Raw genomic sequence first — 22,237 nt, 5'->3', positions numbered from 1 at the left:
TCTGAGATGGCGTGCGAGTTCGAAGTACTTTTGTTTGTCGAGATCATTCTTTACAGAAAACTGTGGGAAAAGGACAGGTATTTTTTATGAAAACTATGCTACTCATTCAATAGAAACATCTTCTTTATTTTTACAGACACAAATTACTCGATCGTTCGACTTGGTACAACATTTTGTTAGGTAAAATTTCACTTTCAAATTCTACGGTAAAATTGCCTCATTTCGTATTCGACCAATGAGCGAACGATACCAGGATCGTACGATTCGAGTTACGTTTCGATAATCATTACAGTCAAGTATGATCGAGTGGGAAGTTTGAAATTTACGTCTATCCGTGTTTTCGAAACAAGCTAAATTCGCTGAAACGGAAAGAAAATAAAAGTTAACAGTAACTCCGATTAACAATGATAGCGTAAAAACAGGTAGGATCGGCAAAAGAGGGAGAAAAAAGTAAGGATGTGGCGCGAGAAAACGAGAACCGTGCCTGAAAAGTGGTCGCGTCGCGTGTGTTCCGAAAAACCGCGGTCGTCTGTGGCAGTGGCACCCTTTCACAGCTGTATCGGCGTCGCGCGCATCTCATTCGACTCGTTCCGCGACAGCAGAAATCAAGATGGCGCTCCTCTGTTTGCGGATAGTTCTGCGACGGATATAAATACGTGAAAAAAACAGTGCGAGAAACGGTTACGGGCAATCGAGTAGGTCGTGGCGATCGGTACACGATAATCGTAAAAGTTTGGCCGGCTGGTAACGCGTCGCGATAACCGTAAGGCAGGATAGCCGGTAAAGCCGCAGCGGTATTTCGAACGTCGGCGAAGGTGCTGTCGGTGCCCACCTGAGGAATGCCAGATTATCCTCGCTAGGGCAACTCGCTCGGCAGGGGGATGCTAATCGCGTGAGGGATCGCGTGCAAGTCGATCGAAAGTGTTCTCGTCGGTGATCCCCCGCCAAGGTGTACGGTCGTATCTTCCGTGACGTATGTGTGTCGCGGAGGGTTGCGAGACAGGTCGGTCGCGAGTGTCGTCGTCGTCGTCGTCGTCGTCGCCGTCGTCGCTGTCGTCGTGGTCGACTTCGTGTTCGTGTTCGGTGTGCCGCGAGTGGCGTTTTTCGCGGCTTCGATGCGCTCTCGTCCTCCCCTGGATTTCTGGACAGGCGAGATCAGCTGCTGCTGGAACAACTAGTCCGGCGGCTCCGGGAGACGATACCCTTCGACAGGAGCGGTGGGGCAAGGAGGTGCCGGAAGCAGCCGCGAGTCCGGAAGCATAACGAAGAAGATGGCCTTCAACGAGGTAAGTTTCATCGGCGTACCGCTATATCTGCTATCCGCTATCCGCTATCCCGTTCGGTCGTTCGATCCCGTGGGCTGACCTCGCGACCCCCAAACGCCAATTCTAACCTAACCTCCGTTCCTGCGCACAGCTGGCACGTTATCAACTCTCCCTCCTATCCCCCTACTCTCGCATCTCTTCATTCTCATCCTTTCTTTCTCCGTCTATCCGGAGGAACGCGCGTTTCTCTCGTCTCATTCCTCTCGAGGCACGTCGTGCTCTTTTATCGTTGCCCGCTCCGTCCAACGAGACGCGTCGAAATCGGACCGATCCAATTGTCCTTCGATGACGCTTACGTTGCCATTGAACGGCCCTGCATTTTTCACGCGATACGAGACGCGTACGCTTTATCTCGACCGATAATTTACTATCGCCTGTGCGCCGGAACGTTTCCGTAATCGGTGCAACCATCGATCCATCGTTGTTCGACGGTGTCGTTGCGTGTCCTTAAGAATAACTTATACCTAAGTTAGTTTAGTCGCGTTCGGCGAGTCTTTAATCGCGACCATTTCGCGATACTCCGAAGCGTATTTATGAATCGCGACGAACGATGTTTACAGTCTGCGGAAGGTGCATGCTTTTAGTTTCAACGATACGTTGCATTTGCGAACGACGACAGGTCTCCCATTTCGTTCAGAGAAACAGTGACACGTGTCCCCTCACGGGAGATTACGCTTATAGCATGATTTTGTAAACAATTACGTGATAGTAAAGCGGGCCAGGCGAGGTAAGGATTCGTGTCTACGTGTGCACCGTGACTATCGCTGATTGCCTGCTTCTGTAACGTTTCCTCGTAACGATATTGCGTAACCGTATCCCATAAAGACACACGAGATATCGTGTTTCTACGACACGGACGAGAAACAAAATGAAAAAATGTTTCAATGTACTCCATTCGGGAGTAAGTTGATATGCCAGAAATGGTGCGTGCGTCTAATGCCTTGAACACCCACGATTTTGCGGAGCGAAATTGAAAGAGACCGATATTGTAGCCGGTGTTGAAAAAAATCGTATACGTATGGTAAATAGGCACAGTATCTAATCGCTGTTTCGTCGAATAGTTTAAGGCTGAAGATTATCTATCGCGAGCTTATCGTCGACGATGACGCACGTTGCTTGGTCGTTGCAACCGCGCACTCTGGGTTACCCTTTATCGTAATAGTCTACTTTATTTCTGCCAACTGTTAGTCGTCGAATAAAAAGAACACTGGCCAGTAATTAATACACCGCGATCAGATTTCGTTCGATGCGCGCTCGTATCGCGTAACATGATTGACGATTTTTTCGACGGAGACGCAATACAGGGCGACTCGCATAGAACAAGGAGAAACATAGTTTTATCACGAGTAAACAAATCGTACTAATAATTTTTCGATTTGCTCGATATTTTTGATTAATTCGACGATGAACGCTCGGACAAAGGATATTTAATTGAAAAGCAAGCGAGCGTATCGTTGGGATTAAAGCGGATAGTTAAGAGCCTAATCGTTGTTATTTAGTCGCAGCTTATGAAAGAAGTAGGGAGACGAGCGTTTGTATATTTTGCCTGTGGCACTAAAGCGCGCTACTACGGTGTTGCGTGTGTACGCTTACGTATACGAGCGCAGGCTTACTACGCGTAGATCATTCATCCGCTCCACGCGCGTCCTTTAAACGAGAAATTAATGAAAGGACACGGCGATGTTTGCCATTAATCTTCGTAACGCTACACCTATTGTTCGCTGCAATTTTCCTCCGCTGAATCTAGCATTCTCTAGTTTATCGCGTTGCATTCAATATCGGCGAAAGCATTGCGACCGAATGAACGGTAATATTTGCAAAACGTTCAACTCTCATGCAACGTTTTTCTACGCGATATTCGTCGCGAGCAAATTATACGAGATTAGCCTGGCATTCACCTTTCGGGTATATCTTTCTTTCTTGGTCGTTTCGGCTCGCTTCGGCATAGAAGATTCGTGGTCGTCTCATTAAAAATTGAAAGCAAGCCACGTTGCACCTGTGATCGAGGGAACGAAGGGACGTCAAGCGAAGTGTGAACGTCCGTATAGAAAAAAAGGAGTAAAAGCGGGGTAGCCCTTTACGAACAAAGGCACCTGCTACCCGAGGTCATATCGATCGAGATGGAATATGTACGAGTAGCCAGGGTGGGATTCCATCGTCCTTCTCCCTTCCATTGCACCCACTCGTTTATCCACGATCATACGGCTTCTTTCTCCCGTATCGAGTCTTCGGATTCTTTGCGCTTCCACGTTAACGCTTACATTCGTTTCCGGTCAGATTCTTCGAGCATCGAATCCTTGCTTTGCTTGTTTCTCGAAACTTTCGAGCATCCTATCGAGTCGCCGTTATCCTCTTCTTGGTCCTTCGATCAATCTTCAATAAACTTTCGGTGAATTTACATTCGCCGAATAGAAGACTTTCAAATTCTAAATATCGTAGTGCCTTGGCTGATGTTCCATTCAACGATAGCTTCCTCTATGGAATACTTCCCACGCGAAACCAATTAATACTTATGGGAAAAGCGGCCGTGAGTTTACAGGGAAATCTCATTTACGGTAACCACTGTCTAGCTGGCAATTATGAAAACTAGAAACCCGTTGTTCGCGAACCGATATAGCGCCATATGCGTGTACGTACGTTGGAACGTAGCGTTATCAATGTTGTTGTTCTTGTCGTAGACCGGAAAGCCTGGCCTCGCGACTCGAATGTACGTGTACGGTTATCACCGCGTTGTTTCCCGTAAATTTGATCAACGCGGGAACGTTCGGAGGTGTTGGCGATACGCTCCTGTAACCTGTACCTTGTACGTTCTTATTGATGTACCGTTACTACGTGGGCGATCGAGACGATAAACTTTCGATGATCGCACTTTTCTCGGCTGCTTCGCGTTATAAGCGATCGATCGCGTGGGTGGAAATCAGGTTACATTAAGACTCGTCGCGTGGATATCGCGCATAGATCGGTAAGGTTAATCTTGGCAAATCTTTCGCAATATTATTATTGTTTAAGAGGCGATGTCGTGACGTGATCTTGTATCCATGGGAACGTAAGCGCGTGATGTTTTCATCAAACTTCGCACGCGAACGGATCTTTCGAGCGGTTTTTTTTTCGAAGGACTAGGTAAATGTACGCTCTATGTAGGTACATAAGCGCCCACTCTTCGAAAGCATATGTATATACGATCTTATTGACGATCGGTGGGTGTCAAGGATAACCGAATTTACCAGTGCTAGCAGACTCGGAGAGTTCTGTCCATCGCGCGAATACCGGTGATATTCATTTCTGTAATAGAGATATCAGCTTGAACAGATAGTCGTTGTTAGGTATCGTTCGCGTTGCACAATAGACATTGTTTGATCGTGGCCTCGATGCGGAGTGGTTGCTTATCTGTTTCTCGCCGCGCGACGTTAAGTACCCGCGGACAAATGCGTATTAGATGCACCGACGTTCCAAAAACCGTGGGCGAACACCATAGACAACGTATAGGATTGAACTATGGAAATCGACAAAGGCGGGTACATCCGTGATTAAAGCCGACGCTTGTCCGTGGACAATGCGCCATTGTGCTCTGTTTCCAGGTGTAATCTCTGCTTCCGGGTAAATTAAAAACTATCGTGGTTCGAGAACGAACGTTCTCTTTTTTTCGCGATTTTTTTCGTCGTTTCGATATCTCTCGACTCAACGAATCGATACGTTAAAACGGCCGGAGAAACAGCAACAAGATTCGAACGATCGTCGACGAAAATTATTATCCGCGCGGTGAAATTGAAATTTATCGAGGTCTTCTCGTTCGCGGTACCTTTCGCGAATCCGAATCGTTGATCACGGCGTCATAAAGGTACGGAGAAGGATACAACGAGGCACCGAGTTTACGAGTCGTCTCCGTACTCTCGGTACTTGGCCGTTGTCCATTTTATTTTCGATAAAATATGCGTCGCAGCGAAGAAGAGAGTACGTTCCTCGTAGCGCGCGAATACGTGTTGGAAAACGCCGTTAAAAATTGGCACCGCTGCCAAACCGAAACCAGTCGTAATCGCTGAATAATGGCGATTCCATTATTCTGCCTGGAACGATAAAACATCGCCGAACTGGTCTTTGCCGTGGAAATATTTATACGCGCGATATACGATAGAAATATGCACGCTTCCGTGGTGTTACCACCGTGGCACTGAACGAGTACGTATTCGATTATCGATGACCAAGCAGTTTCTCGAAGAAAATCCAGGAACTCTGGATCAAGAGATTAGCTGGCTGCAAATTCGCGTTGCCGTTGAAATTTTCACGAATCACGAGTGAACTCGGTAACGATAATCCTCGCGAGTCGCCTTCGAATAATTTACAAATGAGGAATAGCGTGGCAGCGTAGCCGGGTTATTCCAACAACAAGTGTTACCATAATTCCCAGTCCGCGTGGGTAACCTCGGCGCTAGAAACACACAACGGTGCTTTAATTATCCGTTTTCTGGCCGTGTCGTTCGCAGACGACGAAAGCTTTGTTCGAGTCATTTCCGAAAGATATCGTCGATTTCGTAGCGCAGAAGTCGTTGCTGGCCTGAACTCCGCGTCGACCGTTTTCTCCCCCAGGTATCGTATTTTCCACAGAAACTTTGGTGGATCGGAACAAGGCGCGCGGGAATTTATCGCGACGCTGCATTCGGTGGGTTTCGTTCGACCGTAAACGTCGGCAGCGTGTTACCCTCTCGTAAAGCGAGTAATAGCTTCGTGCTCGTCCACCCTTTCGTATACACGCTTCGTGCCGGTGTCCGTGTTCGTGCCTGTAATCTTCGAGGTTGTACAGGTGTATTTACATGCGTGCACCCCTTGCTTGCACCGGTGCACCCGGGTACCCGGCTTGCGAGCTCTCGTGTTCCTGTGCTCGTGTTCTTGAGCACCGCATAGGTGATAACGCGGCGGCTTCGTGTGCTTAACGGAAGCTCGTACAGCACGTCGCAAAAGCGAGATTTTCCTACCAGGAATTTCCCTGCACACACTCGGACGGTATCGTAGTTGGCCCCGAGTTGGGAGAACATACTAGAGAAAGGGCGCCTTACGTTATCTTTGCGTTCTACTTAAACTCGTCATAAGTTTTCCCTACGTTGAGATTTCCAAGAGCGTACCATTTTTGGTAACTCAAGGTTACGAGTCTTTGGAAAATCACGTACTTTGAACCGGTAACGTTCATTTATCATCGTACATCGAAGTAGGAAGTTTCGATGCAACTACCGCTCACCAGCACGGTACTAATTTCGAGCCCGCGGAACTTCGTTAAGACGTTGGATTAATTAGGTAATGATGACTAGTAGACGACGGTGTTTCTAGGAAATGACGAACGATCGGTTAGAGGGATTTCGATGAAACGTTTTTCTCGGGAATTCCGACCGTGTCAAGCTAAACGATGATTAAGTAAATTGTTTTAACGAAGTGTAGCGTCGCGCGTAAATACGATTCTGCTAGCTCACGCTGCTTTCTCAGGAAGGCAGTCGTGACAGGTCAGGAGAACGTGTTTCTCAGTTTCACAGGCAGGAAACGTTACTCCTGGTGTCACGGGGATCCAGTTTTCCTGTCTCCGAGAAACAGGTTCTCCTTTTTACGAGTCAGAAACTCGAGCTACTGCTGCCTCGTGGCTCCAAAGTCCACGTGATTCGAGAAAAATTAATTAAAAGACACGGTGACGGCTACCGGGTTGTTTGCTCGTTGATCCATGGCAAACGATTTACCAAATTTCCTGGAAGTACGATTAACCTAGTCGTTAACTCGGCCGATTAAAAATGATATTTCTGCTCGATCAAAGGAAAATAAGCTACCGCGACATTTTCGCGCCGTTCGTTTCGTTTCTTAATTGCTTTATCGAGTTCGTTTATCTGCTCGAAAATTACCGGTCCTGATAACGAGACAGTTATGTAATAGACAAGCAAAGGAGACACGTCGAGTGTCGGGGTGCAACGAAAAAGTCTCTTGCACAACTGGTTTTCGTACACGGTGAAAGGAAATTCCGATTCCGCGGTGATGCGTTGCGTCTACGAAGAATCGAGATGGAACTCTTCGTCTAATCCGGAAAAAACTTGACTCTATTTGCGGCGAAGCCTTCGGATGCCTCGGACAGGTATTCGTGCTGACTCGATTCGAGGTAAATGTAACGAAAACAGTTGCTTGGTTATAGCAGGTGGTGAAGCCTCCCACCCGTTTCGGAGAATATATAGACACGTTTTATAAAATTTGTGCTCCTCCTGCACCGTTACTCCGAACGATTCAATGTTTCCAAGCGTATAAATCGATTAAAAGTTAACGAAACTACGATCGTTTCCGTGCATTGTTAGCTCCTTGATCTCCGTCCTGTAATTTCCAGCTATTTCGAAAGTCGCATTTGCTTTATAGCAGCCGAAACTTCTTAGCTTCGAGATATCCCTCTTGCCGCGAAACTCGAAAGTAGTTGTAACGTCGGTAAAGAAAGCACGATCCAAGAAAAGTGTTCGAGAGACGTGTGCGCGAAGCGCTGGAGAGCACGAGCTGACAAAAGTTTGAAACGTAAAGCAGAGAACCGAGAAGAGAAGAAGAGAAGTTCCGAGCGCACGAGGGATCGATGTAAGTTTTCGCGATGTTTATTTTGACTTCGCGATTTATCGTCGCACGAGTCGGGCGCTTTCATCTCGCCTTCGAATCGATATCGCTTGAACGGGATCCAAAAATGTTTTCGCTCCTTTGCCGTGAACAGCGAATTTATATGTACGCGATTAATACATTATTATTCGTTTATCGATAAGAAGTTATCGACTGTGATAACTGGAACGTACGAGTGGAAGCGCCGAAGAATAATATTATGCATCTTCTCGCTCGGTGTCGCAGCTACTGTATCGTCGAAACGTTCAATATCGATTTATCGTCCGCGTCTATGCTCCACTTGTCCCTCCTAAAACACAGCGTTTCGAGGTGTCGGCTTGACCCGTCTTTTCTGAATAGGCTAAGAGAAAAGAGGTATTGACCCCAATTTCGGCCGAAATACTTGGAACTGTTCGGCTTTCGACGCGATCGATATCTTTTGTACGAAGACACACAGGACATCGATCGAATCCCCCGATAAACGTGGCTTTGAATAGCGGACAAAGGATAACGCGATCCGATCGAAGAACCCTCGAAAGTAAAATGCAACCCCGGGTTGAGCCGTTGAAGAATTCATCGAAGGGCAATTATACTCGAAAGAAGTGGGCTCCGCAGGGTTTTCAAACGTATCGATCCAGGAACGAGTTAGCCAGCTCGATAATTGAATGTACGAATCGCGTTCGATTCTCTCGTCCAGGAAAATTGAATATTTCGAAAGAGGAGGAAATCGACGCTAGACTCTAATCTCGTAAAACTTGGACGCGCAATTTACCGAGTTTCTGACATTGGCGCCGACCAATTCCCTTTGCAGGAGTCGTAGGCTGCGGGAGCGGGTAGAGCCGTGTACCAGAGACTAGGAATCGCGCGAGGGTCGTGAGAAAGACGCGGACAAAGGAAATGAGGTATTCCGAACAGTGGGGTTGCGTTCTCGCCACGAGACTCGAGAGAAGGGTTGGGAAGGAAGGAAGGAAGAAGGAAGGAAGGAACTAGCCCGATGCCGGGCCAACAACTCGCTGGATGCAGCCTCTGGGATAATGGAATTCCTTCCTTGCTTCTCTCACCCATTTCTGAAACGTCGGGAAAGGTACCGCTCTCGTCGAAGATCTCGAGAATAAGACGACGCGACCGAGACTCCGGGCATTTCTCGATCAGACGTCGATTCTCTGCCAGCCATCAGAATACGTCCATAATTTATCGAGACGCTTGAAATTGTGCCTTATGAAACATTTATCTTGACTCTCGTTAATTCCATCTTACTGTCCCTTGCTCGAGATCGTTCGATTTCCATCGCGTTTATTTCACGGAATTTCACGAGAAAATCGTGTCCCGACGATTTCGATTCTCTGCTGATTCAGGGACGCTGATTTCTTGTTTCTATGGTAATTTCGGCGCGACACAAGCTACCAGTGTCTGTTACGAGCCGGTTTTCGTATGCGATTCGAATGGTTCCCGTCAAAGGTGCACACCTAGCCACGCGTGCGATTGACAGATTTTCAATGACGCTTGATTGGCGCGGATTTCGATGGGTGCATTGTGTTGGCCAGAATTGCTAATTACGATGTAGTCGCAACCTGGCTTTCGAATATGGAACAACGTTCCTAAAGGATCATTTGCAACGATATTCGTTGCATAGAACACGGTTTCTAGGAAACTCATCGAATATTCTATCGCTACAGCAGATGTGGCATCAGGTTTCGTACGTACTCGACAATCGGAGTCAATTCTTGACCTCGTGGAAGTTTCGAATCCATTTAGCGAAGGTTCGATTGTGCTCGAAAATACTTCTCACGTTTTCGAAATCGGTCAGTTCTTGCTTTTATCCGTCGGTTGTCATCTGGCTCGATTCGATGACGACGAGAATCGCGAGACCGTTTGTCGCGGACGAAATTTGTAATTAATTCTGCATAAAAAATGTCGGCTCGTCGTTGTATGCCTTTAAAATCTTTTGTGGTGTTCTTGAAAGAAGATTGTCTCATTAGGAACCAAGAAGAAATTTGCTACTCCCCTTGGCTCTTTTGATTTTCTTTTACGGGATTCTCGTCCCTGGATTTTCTTCGCAAACTTCGTCATCTTTATTTTATTCACCTCGTTTGATACTCCTTTGGTACTCTTACTTTGCAGTTGAACTTTTCCGTTTTTTTTTCCCTACCCTCCCTCCGTTTCTCTTCTTTTCCTTCGCGTTGCTTTCAGATCCCCTGTCGCGGCTGAACGCGCCAAAGCCAAAGTCATCGACTCTTAATTATCCTTATCGATTCCAGGGATCGAACGTTTATCCATTTGCCGTATTCGTGCTACGTAATTAAGTCGCGCCGTTAGAAACTCGCCACTAGTCTTTATCGTGTTTTCCTTTACGGTTTTCCGAGCCATCGACCGGATTATCATAATCGCGATACCTGCAGGCTGAAACTCTCTAGACGCGAGGTTTACAAATATTTTCTTCTGCGCGCTCGACCGAGCGTCGAAAGAGCAGTTTCGAACCATCCACGGGTATTAATCCTTTAGTTGTAAACGACGTACATATACGTCGTCGAAAGGCGACCGTCGATCGAGAAATACCACCGTTGAATTACCTATAACGAGATGTCAACTTTAGAAATCTTATTGCGGCTATCGCATAATATGCGATTTTTAAAGAGTCGAGATTCGAACGAGCCTCGAAAAGCGTAAGTCTCGCAATGTACTTTCCGTTTGTATCGTTCGGCAGTCAAAACGAATGGAGACTTTTTGTTCGACAGAGGCACACGTTTCGCGTCGACGTCGACGTTTACAAAGACGAATTCGCGCGTAGATTCCCTAAAACATTCTGTTCCGTGTTGCTTTCTAACGCGTTCCACTTTTCTGGACATTCTTCGGGGGAATCCGAATACTGTAACAGCACGATTAACCGACCGAAATTTCTTTCCTCGGGAATGTAAAAGTAAAAGCGTAGTTACGAATATAGAGACTGGGATACGTTGCGTTATTTTCTTTCAAGCAACATTTATCTCGTTGTTCCGGATCGAAGAGTTTCGAACAGCTCACGAATTTAATAAATTCGTAATTGCGAAATGATTCCTCGAGAATTGTTTTCCGCATAGCGATCGAGAGGTATTCATAATCAGCGGAGACGCGCGTTAAATATTCCTGTTATCCCGAGCCAATGACACTGAAGCAGGTGTCTATAGAGGTGCTCGCCACTATAAGGAAATTTTACAAGAGGATGGATACCGTTGCTCCCATGCTTCGAGAACTGGTTTATTGCTACCGTCGCGTTGCCATTTTGTAGTTTTATCGGTTTCGCGAGAAACGGGGAAAAAATCCATTATGCTTTTGGGAAAAGCTTTCCACGACTGCCACTTGTAAATCGACGAGTGGTTCCTATCCGTTATCCTGCGAACATCGATCGTACCTGACGTTGAACCGGAATGGAAATGGTCCATCGTCTGGTTCGATAGTAACGTTTGACGTTTTTAAGGAAACAAATAAAAACTTATAGAAATTGGTTCGCGATCGGCTGACGTAAATCGCTTTCAGAAAGGAAACGTTCTCGACGATTTGCTGGTATGGGAATTAATTGCATCGGCTTATCATGAAATCACCGATAATCTTTTCATCGACGTTTCATCGTTGTCGACTTTGATCGACACTCCGCGTTTATCGACACCGAACGTTTATCGATGTTCCAATCGTTTCCTCGTTAATCGTCGATATTATTTCATTGCTGTGTACCATGTAGGTACACAATGTTTCTGAAATTCAATGTCAGCGAAGTGGTATCGACGAATACAATACCGCAAAACGTTCAGCGTTGATTTCAATGTGTCCATAAATATGCAACGTCGATCAAATAGCGTCGATGCAAACATTGTCGATGATTTCAAGGTAAAACCCGTTGCAGCAGGGGTCCGAGGACGCGCGGTATCAAAACCGATGTATCCTCGGACCCTCCATCAACTTGACCGAAGCGTTGGCAAAACGTTGATCACGGTTTCCTCTTGGATACGACTTACATCCGAAAGCTTGAAACAATATTATCCGTGACGACTCGAGCCGTGAAATTCTGAAAACTCTCGAGTTTGCAGAAGCATTCGGATACGTCACGGACAACGGTTCTTCCTGAAAATCCGGAGAGAACGTGGAATAACACGTACGGAGGATAACGATGTTCGGGCAGCGAATGATATGCATGAAATTCGCAGTTTGTTTGAGTCGTGATTTGTATCGAGATTATTTAATGCAACAATAAGCTGGGTGGATTCGAGTATTTCCTGGAAATGAAATTGAATCGCGTTGCTACGGGAAATGTACGATCATGTTCAATTACCGATACTTACGAGCAGTAACGTGTGCTATAGTTTTCTGTAACGATGATAACGATCGAAGTTAATCGGGGTCAGAGTTAATTGATCGGCCTTTACGCGTTATCACGCGGTCGATTTATCTGTCGTTAGACACGAATCGATAGAAGTGGAAGAAACAGAGGAAGAGAGAACGATCGATCTTGCCTTATCACGCAGCCACCGCGATTCTAACTGCCGCGCTGCAATAAGTCACGTTAATGCGTTTGAATTGGGTTTCAACTGCATTCTGTCAACCAGCGACCTCCCCTCATCTTCGTCGATATTAAGAGCTCGCTGGTGCGCTTGTGCTTACGTAAGTTGTTCGTACACGTGCATTACGGTAAAGCCCGTTTCGTGAATTGGATTACGCGACGAAGACGTAACCGTACTCCTGACGCGTTCGGAATTCTAAATCCGATGGTGCATCGATCAAGGATGCGTTAACCTTTCGATACGAAGACGTATATGTACATTTTCGGAAGTCAGTCGTTTGCAAAGTCAAGCTCCAGAACCCAGAACCTCGTCGTCGACGTTCTGGATAGATTTTGGAGAGCACCGTGAATTACTTCCATACAAAACGAATAATTTCTAAGTCACGAAATTCTTAGTTCGAATTCGAAACTTTAAGTTTTGTCGGGAAGAGAGAGCCATCGGTCTAAATCCTGTTATCTCCAGATACTCCTCGAAGCATGCATGCTCTCTGTAGGATTCATCCGGAAGGCCGGAGACGCACGGGATTTCGACTCGTGGTCCTCTGTAATTGGATTTCAAATTTCAAACTCGAACTCGTCAGTGCTGGTTAGAAATTTGAAATCCTATGGGCAACGGAGAGCCGTGAGCGTAAGTCCAAGTCCTGTCGTCGACGCGCTAGCGTTTCCGGCAGTCTAAAATATTTCACGGTCGTCGCATCGTGGCGCGTTAAGGATCGTCTGATATTTATGGGGAAAATCTCGAGGGAAAAATAAAATATATTTCATTGCCTCCGGTTTAAATTCCAAAGGATGCGACGCAGTTTTTCTATCGTATTTCCCAGAACGTCTCGACGTTCGAACGGTTCCCAGGATATACGAGAAGCGGAGGTCCTTGCCCCAGGACACACGGCCCGCAGACGGTCGATGGCCAGGGGTAACAACCGAAGGAATACGTATTCCACACTCTGGGGTAGGTGTACTTACCCTCCTGCCTAGTCTGCGTCGACACAATCGTACTTTGCTTCGGATACGGAAATCCCTTCTATTTCTCGCTCGGGGCATTAACCTGCTAATTAGCGGGGAAACATTGACGAGGGAAAAATGGTCTCTTAAAGCAATCTGAAAGATGCAAAGCTACCTTACGTCGCATCGTCCAAAATAGCGCATAGTCTCTCGCCAAGGGAGTGCTACTTGAAAATCGATATCGGTGCATCGACGAAAATACACGCGCTATCGCGTAAATACGTAATTATCCCGTCAGGAGAATCGGTACGCGGATTCGATTGGCTCCGGTTGCTCGACGATCTAATAAAATCTATTTCGAAACGATAGCTTCCCGAACGAATTAAGGATTAACGTTCAATCTCACGGCCAATTTCCTGCATCGCGGTTATACCGACTCCCGTCAGAACGTTTCGTACGTGATATCGTAACCGTCTGTTCGACGACACTCTGAAAAACGTAATTAACGGTCGCGCAGTTTCGCCGAAATACACCCGTCCAGAGAAAGGCGGAGAGAGAGAGAGAGATTTCTAATTAAAGGCAGCAAGATTCGAGCGATAAGCCTTGATACCTCGACGCTCGTCTCAATGAACCGGCGACTTTGAATGGCAAGATAAAGCGATAGGAGGGAATTAGAGGGTGAACGCCTTTAATTAAGACGATCCCTAATCAAATAGTTTCGACGAAGGGATCGATTGGCTCGAGCCGGAGCCAAGGACAAACATCAAACAGGGGCTTTCGAGCTTCCGTAGATAACAAGACATCGTGGTTTTATTGCGAATCTTGTAGCGACATTTTTCAACGTAAATTAATTAAAAGCCAGCTTGGGAGCGAGATCGGATAAAAATTGCCACTCGATATCCAATAAAGTCGTCCGCTTCTTCGGGACGTTATCGCAATCAAAGGAAACTGTAGCCGTACAATTCTTGTTCAATTAAGTTTCCGTTCACGCTAACGTGTCCCTCAAAGGGGATATTAAATTTGTTCCAGGCGTTGATTCGCTTTCGCACAAGCACACCTCTCTTGTTTCGTTTTCTACCGTTTCGATAAGGCTTCCTTATCTGTAACTGCAATTTATCGCAGTCGATAGAGGTCCACGGGACCATTAACTCTCCTGATTTCCTGAAAAAAGAACATCGGGGGTTATTTTGTTTCTTCGTTTTCGTTGAAAATCGTCGTTGCTTGGCACGTGCTGTCGACTTCTCCGTCAAGACAGACGCGATCAAATTGCTCGAGCGATCTCTCTCTATCGAACGTATAATTCTATTCATAGTATTCGATGAGATATTTAAATATGGACGTCCGGAAGATCGAATTTGTCGAGGTCGTTATCGAAACTACAGTCTCTCGGTTCCAAATATTCGTAATTAAAAGATACAGAGCGACCGTCGAAAATATCCGATAATCCAGTGTTATTCGGTTCTGGTCGGATTCCGAAGCTTCAACGTATAATCGTTTACTTTAAATCCGTTGAAACTCCAATTGATGAATATTTAGTAGGAAATGTCTCGGGTCGTTCCGCGACGAGCATTCAAATCTTGAAATCTTCTTATCCAAACGACTAAGAGCCGTAGCAATTTTTCTAGGACCGCTTTAAAGACGACTTACTCGATTTTTTCGCTCGTAAGGTACTTTAACGTGGTACTTTATCCGTTTCGTTTTATCGATAATCGAATCAATCGTTTCGCGTGGATCGCGCCGAGATAATTTAATTGAAATAACTTCAATCTCTGTAGAACTTGGAAGAAACGTCTCTGCCTTCGTGTCTTTGATTCGTAATTGTTAGTTAAAAGTTGACGAATAATTTGTTCGTTTTATATTCCGATGCGTTCGGGAAAAGAATGTCGACACGATCGCGAACGTGTCGACGCCGTTTCCCATTTTCATTGTTACACGCGGACGAGGCCACCATGAATTTTAATCGTCGTACAGGCGTACGCTGTTTGCGGGACGCATAAATAGCGGTCATATTTTTCCCGTGTGCTTGATTAAAAGTATTAATTGCGCGACAGATGCGGCCAAAAACCTGTAACGCAAACTAACAGGCGGAAACGCGGTGGAAAAGTTCTCTCTGTTGCTCGAAATCGTTCGGTAATATAATACGTTTTGTCGGTGCACGCGCATTTCGGACTGTAATTTTTAACCGACGCGTTCTGCCGTGCTAATTGGAGCTCGACTTTGTCCGATCACCAAGATAAACCATGCCTCTAATTGTTTTCGATTAAAAAAGTTTCGACTCGTCGATGATTGAATCGCTCAAAATAAGAAACCACTAAAAAAAGTGCACATATTAACTCCTTCTTCGGAGATGAAGATCATTTCGAAAAAATATATCTACGGTTTTAGTATCTACAACTTCGTATAAATAAAAACTAAATTATTCACGTTCGTACTACCGTATAAAATTTTGAAAGCGAGAACGATTGAACAAAACTAGTTTAAAGTTTAAGTTCTCGATCATATGTTGCGTCATTAAACCCAATTCCGACTCGTGAGTGGATGAATCAATTTAGTGACGCGTCGTTGAGATATGTTAGCAAGCTACGGATATTTCATCACCATCAATTTTTCCTTTTTCATCCAACAGTGTCAGCGACGATAGGTGATAAACGTGATCCATAGCCGTCGCGACGTTATCCCAGCAACATCATTAAGCTTTATCGTAGAGGAGAATGGATGCATGTGTTCGGCGTGATTCACGCATGCGTCTCGCCGAATACGATCTCCTATATGTCACAGACTCGGGATATTTTTGTGTCGGTTCACGAGACGCCTGTTTCACAAGACGATACACGTCGACGCTTTCCTTTGTCGACCTGGAGAACATTACGAAACCCCGTAAGCTACTCGAGTCGAGCCTCTGATTTACTAGTCGAGTGATCGGTAAAACCTCTAGTAAGCCTTTATGTACCGAATAGTTAGGGTTATTGGGTCAGAGGATTTAGATAAGGATTTACAAGAAAATAGGTGTAGACTTCTTAAAGGTAAAGATAGAGGGAGGTACATGCCACCGTTTGCTTTTCATCAGGAAAACATAAACTATCGCTGTTGGCGAGTACTATCAAGCAGAATCGTGTCTCTGCTGCTTAAACGTATTCCCTTGACTTGTTTCCCTACTGCAACGTCCTTGGAGACTTTGTCGAGAAAATTTTCGGCCATGGAAATTTCGAACGAAAGTTTTCACTCGGCAAACTTAAACTCGATTCGACCTTTACTTTACCCTGTTCCTTTTTCGTTCCTTTTTCGTTCGGTGGGAATCACGAGCTTTTTTACCTTTCAAAAACGCGTTTGGTTAACACGAGCGAACCGGTGAATCCTCGGACCTAAAAACCTGTTTGAAAGCGCTCAATTATACATATATCTCGATGTTTCCCAGCGTTGTTCCGCTTCTAATTACCAGATGACCTTTCCACGCGCTTCCTCGTTCACCTGGTTCCGGGAAACAACGTTAAGAATGGCGTCGAAGGGTTTCTCGACACGGTTCGCTACCGTAAAGTGTACTTCGAGTTAAACAGGCCAGTAAATTTGCGCTCCGTTCGATTTCCCGAACAAAACGCGTACAACGTACGGCAGTGGCAGATAAAAACTTTTGAATAACCAAATGACTCACGGAAACGTCGCTACCGTGTTCACTTATCGAAATCTACCTCTTTCGGTAAACATTTACATTCGACTCGTATCTTACGATCGATAAAATCGAATCGTAATCTCGCGTTCCTGAGCGATGAGTCAACGCGTCGATCATTCGATATAAAAACAATGTATCCGGTACTCGAAAGCGTCGTAAATCGACTCGACGTGGCGTTCGTAAACGTACGCAAAGCCGAGGAACGCGCGAAGCTGTTGGAATCCTTGAAACGTTCCTCGAGGTCCTTTGCTCGTTACGAGTCACCGTTTTACACGCGTAACTCGTGGTTTTTGCGGTGTTTCGCGTTTTTTCCTTTCTCTTTGGAATCGTGTCTGGTTTCTTTTTCCCAGGTCGGTTATTCCACGCGTTTCCACCGAGATTCATCGTGGCCCGTGTCGAGAGGAAAAAGCACCGCGAGAGAGTCTAGCCACGGTGGCGACTTCCCAGACATCCTAGCACGCTCGAGAACTTGGCACAGCTTGTTCCTCGAACACGATTTACTCGGCGAGATCAGCCGTTGGATATCTTATTCGAGGGAGATAGTCGAGGCTCGAACATCGATTTCGACCGTCTTCGCTTGTTATCGCGACGAGGAACGAGAACGAAAGCTCGACTCGAACTTGTGCATCTTTCGGCCAAAAATACAACCAGACTTTCTTCTTCTTCTTGCATGTGTTTGGTCGTTCGAGTAATGTCCGAGACAACGTAGAAAATTCGGTTCGTTCGTACTAGCGGGATAACCGGGATGGAGGATGATCCAGGGTGAAGGTTATTACACTCGTTCGTAATCGTAGCACGAAGTGGAATCGAAATTTTGGAAACGACGACAAGAACAAAGCTTGATCGTTTCCGTGTCCGTGTGCGTGGACGGCAAAACAAATAGCCTTGGCACTTTTTAATGGGTTCTTGCCAGGGGTGGTAATCTCTGCGCTGTATTCGAGCCACGAACTCGTTCACGGCTCTCCCATCGCGGTAGAACGTTAATTAACGTTAATTAATTTTACATACTTAAATGTTGGTCCGTCGTCTCGTCGGAAAGAGACATCGGAACGAAACCCCCTGTGTACACACGGAGAACTTTAGCGATTTTTCAATTACCTGCCTAGCTTGAACGTTAATCAGAACTTTCCAGGCCACGGTACATTTCGGTCGGACTCTCAATCATAATTAAACCCCGACTCGACAGTTCTATCTAGCCCTGTGACGAACAGTCTTAAACTTGCCGGTGGTGAGATACGTGTGCCAGTAGACGATGTCCGTGTGCAGGGTAATTGGTCGGTCAAACAAACGAGACTGCTTACAAATCATTCGGTCGCGTTCGTTATTCCTACCGAAAATATTGAATTTACAATGGTAATTAAACAATAATAGAATTATTATTATTCCAAGTAACTAATATCGGTCTCTGCCATACCAGACAATTTATTTTACGCGGTCATAACCCCCTGAACGTTAATCGATTCCATTCATCTGTTTTCTGTTTCAGGTAAGAAGCAACGATAAATAATATGAACGATTCTGCTACTTGACTGTCCACGTATTCGTAAGTAAACGATTTAATAGCGAGTCGTTTTATTTTTCAAAGAAGCTTTTGGAGTCGTGTTCTCGAGCACCGAAAAGTCATCGTAACGAAGATATAGGTCGTACGCGATTTTAAAGGCCAGATTTATTTTGTTTCTCATCGGTTTCTGGATGAGAAACTTCAACCCTTGGTTGGTTGGCACAGAAACCGCGACGAGAATAAAACTAACGAGACAACGGAGCATAGTGTCGAAGGGGAAACTCTGAGCGTTGTATAGTGCACAGCAGACACACCCTTGATACATATAGCACGCTCTCTATAGCCTCGTAACCGTTATTACACGCGAATAATCTGATCTCTTGTTCGCAAGAGCCAGAGATTCCTGTAAAATACGGTGACACAGATTTTCTGGGGAAATCGATCGAATTTCTGTCGTTGTTTTTTTTCTTTCCTTTCGATGAAGCTTTTCGCTCTAATTCAGTTTCCGACCAACTCTTTCAACCACCCTAAACGCGTCTTTCAATGAGACTTCAGCCGCAACGTGTCCAACCGGACGCGAAACAATAACCCTCTTTTAATCAAAGAAATCTGGCCAACTTCCAAAAAGATTTCGTCGCAGTCGCGGCACGTCCTCCTCGTAAATAGCGGCCAGCGACTGCTGAGAAGGGAACAAGCAATAAAGGGTGCCATATTTATACGTTGCGAGATAAATTACCGTCATACGCGGAACGTCTTTTCCAACTAGACGCGTCACCCTGCTGCGTAACCGCGTTTTCTCCAAATTCCGCGGTTGAGTTTCTTCAGTTTTCGAGGAAGGAGTACTTTTGATCCCGGAGCCGAAGCTCAAGCGACATCTATAGGGAATCGTGGTACTAGGATTTGACAGAGCAAGTATCGGGAGTCGGATAGTTCGGAGCCCGTACAAAGCGCAACGAAAAGAGCGAGTTGGCATCCGAAAAGATAACGCGATACCGCTTCGCAAGCAAAAGCAATAGAAAGAAGGAGATCTTAACCCGAACTCGCCAGAGTCATAACTTACGTCGGTAATCTTCTTTATACTTATATACGAGTTCATTGTCCTGTAAGGGTTGAAAGCGCATTTAAGTGGGCAAAATTACACGATACGTCGAATTCGTCGACGCGATCGATCTTCCGCTCGTTCCGTTGTACTCCCGTCGAAGTTCCTTTTGCCTCCTTCGGGCACCGCAACACATCCTTCAGACCGTTCGAGAACCGGTTTCTCCCCTGGGTTTGTGCACCAATCTCGTCTCGATCGGAGCGTGTGTTTGAACCTTCGGCATCCTCCCCTGAAAATCCTTCTAGCAGAAACTTATTTTTCACTCCCGTTCGCAAACTCGACCGCCGGCCCAGAAATTCGTATTCTTCTGATCGAAGATGCATCGTTTAGCGTCGAGCTTCGAACATAGATGAATATTCATGCCCTGGAAATGCACTTTTGCATCGCGCCACGCGGGTTTTGTGGAAACCGCGATCGGGTCGTTAATCTTGCAGCTTTGCAGATAAGACGAAAATATTTCTTTTTCGAATCGCTATTCGTTGCAGTAATTTATTGACTCGATTTGGCCGATCAACCATTTTGCTTTGTATGTTGTTAAAATTATTGCTGATCCTTCGACGTTTGATGTCAGTGGGCTTGAACTTGTCTAAAGTAATATTTTCTTTCAAATATTTGTTTTCGCGAAGAAATAACACAACGCCGGCGACCGAATCATTTTCCCTTCGTTCTGACGGATTTTAATTTATCTTCCTGGTTACTTTCGGTGCAACGGCAATAAAAGTTTGTTTAAAACGCGACAGGTTGTTTTAGCCGCGAAACCATCGTGCGCCGTTTCCAAGCTGTCAACGAAGCTCATGGGAAAGTTTCAATCGCGCAACTTAGCGTTCCACGGTTTTCTGCTTCCACGAGCGACGACCATCTTCCGTGGTCCGTGAAAAAGCTTAAGAAGCGAGGAGCAGCTTTTAATTTCACTTTGGTAAGCGGTCTTCTCGACCGGTATATCGTCAAATATTCCCGGCCATTCATAAAGATTTGGAAACGATAAATTCAACGTTAACGGGCGGTATGAAACTCATTTCGGAGACTTTCGTATTTAAAATTCAAATTCTTCGTGGAAGTTGAGTATTTCTGTGCGTGTGTATTTAAACTCTTCCCCCTTTTCCGCTCGATAAAGCAGAAACGGCAACGTATTAACGCGCGTCCCCGTCCTCCAAAATCAACGGTTAATTGTCAAGGAAATAATTAATGTCGAATCGTGATCGGAAGGTGTACCATACGAATATTCGAGATGAGAAAGTATCGTTAAATTCGCAAGGCATAGATCTAAAAATACTCGTTGATGGTCATTCGTGTGTTAAGAGAGATAGAATTGAAGCTCATTCTGATAGGGGCATTCCACTTGATTTAACGCGTTTATCCGTGTCTTATCAGTCATTGGCCGACGAGCGAAGGGATGGATTTCTATATTCGTAACCTTGCCAACCCTTGTTCGATTCGTTCGGCCAAGAATCCGAAAGATTTCGTGGTCGGTGAATCCTAATTTATTTTTTTCGCGTCGGCGCCACAACCTTCGCGCCACGGTACATTCACCTCGTCTTCCAGTTCTTTCGCGTCCCGTCTTATTTTCGAAGTTTATTCTCCCGTACGAAAAGTAAAACTTGCTACTTTCGTCTATATACAGTATTAATTTCTCTCTCGTGTTATTTACATTCGCGAACCAGGTACAACGTCGAAGCTCGTGGTTGGCAAACGATTAACGTTTAATCTCGAATCGCGTATTCGTTTTGAGATACAAAGGAGAATCGAATCTTTTTATTTCGGTCACCGGAACCAGTTTGTCCAACGATAGTGGCTCGAAGATTAAATATTAATCCGTTTCGCGAAACCGTTCTCCAACAATTCCCAAGTTTCCAATTATAGTTCGAAAGAGGAACGTGCCTAAACACTCGAAACAATCCTCTGGTCTATGGGATCGGTAACAATCCCGAAATCCCGATTTATCTCTGTCCCGTCGTTGGCGGGCGGCTCGTAAATGGAGTGCATTGGCCTTCCTCGGTTCTTAAACCCCTCCAGGAAAAAGTTGTACGTTTCGTGATAATAACAGTGCCTCCTTATCAATCTCCATTCTCCCTAAAAAGAAACCGAAGAAGGCTACCAAGCGAAACGTTCTTTCTTCCCTGTGTTTTAATTGGCATTAAGTTCCTTAACATTCGCCGTCCGTTCTGGCCAGACGTACCAATAAAAGAAAATCGCTCGCTTCGAAGCCAGAAACAACCCCGAAATTCCAATTTATCCGCTTTGTGCCTCGCGTCCTTCAGATCGGGGTACATCGGCCTCTGACACCCCCGACTCCTCCTCTCCTCTTCGCGCTTCGTGCTCGTCATATTCCTCCTAAACTCTTGCACCCCTTCCACCGTCGAAGGGAGAGACGAACAGCGCGCTCGGCCGACGGAGACCGAGAGAGGGTGAGTTTTTGCCAGGCGAAGTAATTCCACGAGCAGACACCCCCTCCAGTTTGTCGGGCGCGTGGCGATACACGCAACCCCTCTCCGCGTGGTTTTCAATCCCGTGCTGGTGGGGGTCGCTCCATCCGACACGGAGGGGTTGCGACGACACTGCGGGGAGAAAGGGAGAA

General features: G+C 45.8%; 1 protein-coding gene across 2 annotated transcripts in view; it reads left to right on the top strand.

Annotated features, from left to right (window-relative positions):
• The first annotated feature begins 147 nt into the window (after positions 1–147).
• GckIII (Germinal centre kinase III) overlaps positions 148–22,237 on the top strand; it is a 73,341-nt gene continuing 51,251 nt past the window's right edge. The window contains exon 1 of one of the 2 annotated variants that reach the window (XM_012287413.2): positions 148–1,286. Coding sequence is in view for 1 of the 2 variants with exons in the window: in XM_076532961.1 (XP_076389076.1) it covers positions 1,272–1,286 (15 nt within the window). In the remaining variant the exon portion in view is untranslated. The remainder of the gene's footprint in view (positions 1,287–22,237) is intronic. The other variant, XM_076532961.1, reaches the window with a different exon arrangement.

This window comes from Megachile rotundata, chromosome 6 (assembly GCF_050947335.1).
Source record: "Megachile rotundata isolate GNS110a chromosome 6, iyMegRotu1, whole genome shotgun sequence".
Taxonomy (NCBI): domain Eukaryota; kingdom Metazoa; phylum Arthropoda; class Insecta; order Hymenoptera; family Megachilidae; genus Megachile; species Megachile rotundata.
Note: the sequence above shows the minus strand (reverse complement) of the source record. Positions and strands in the feature narration are given on the sequence as shown.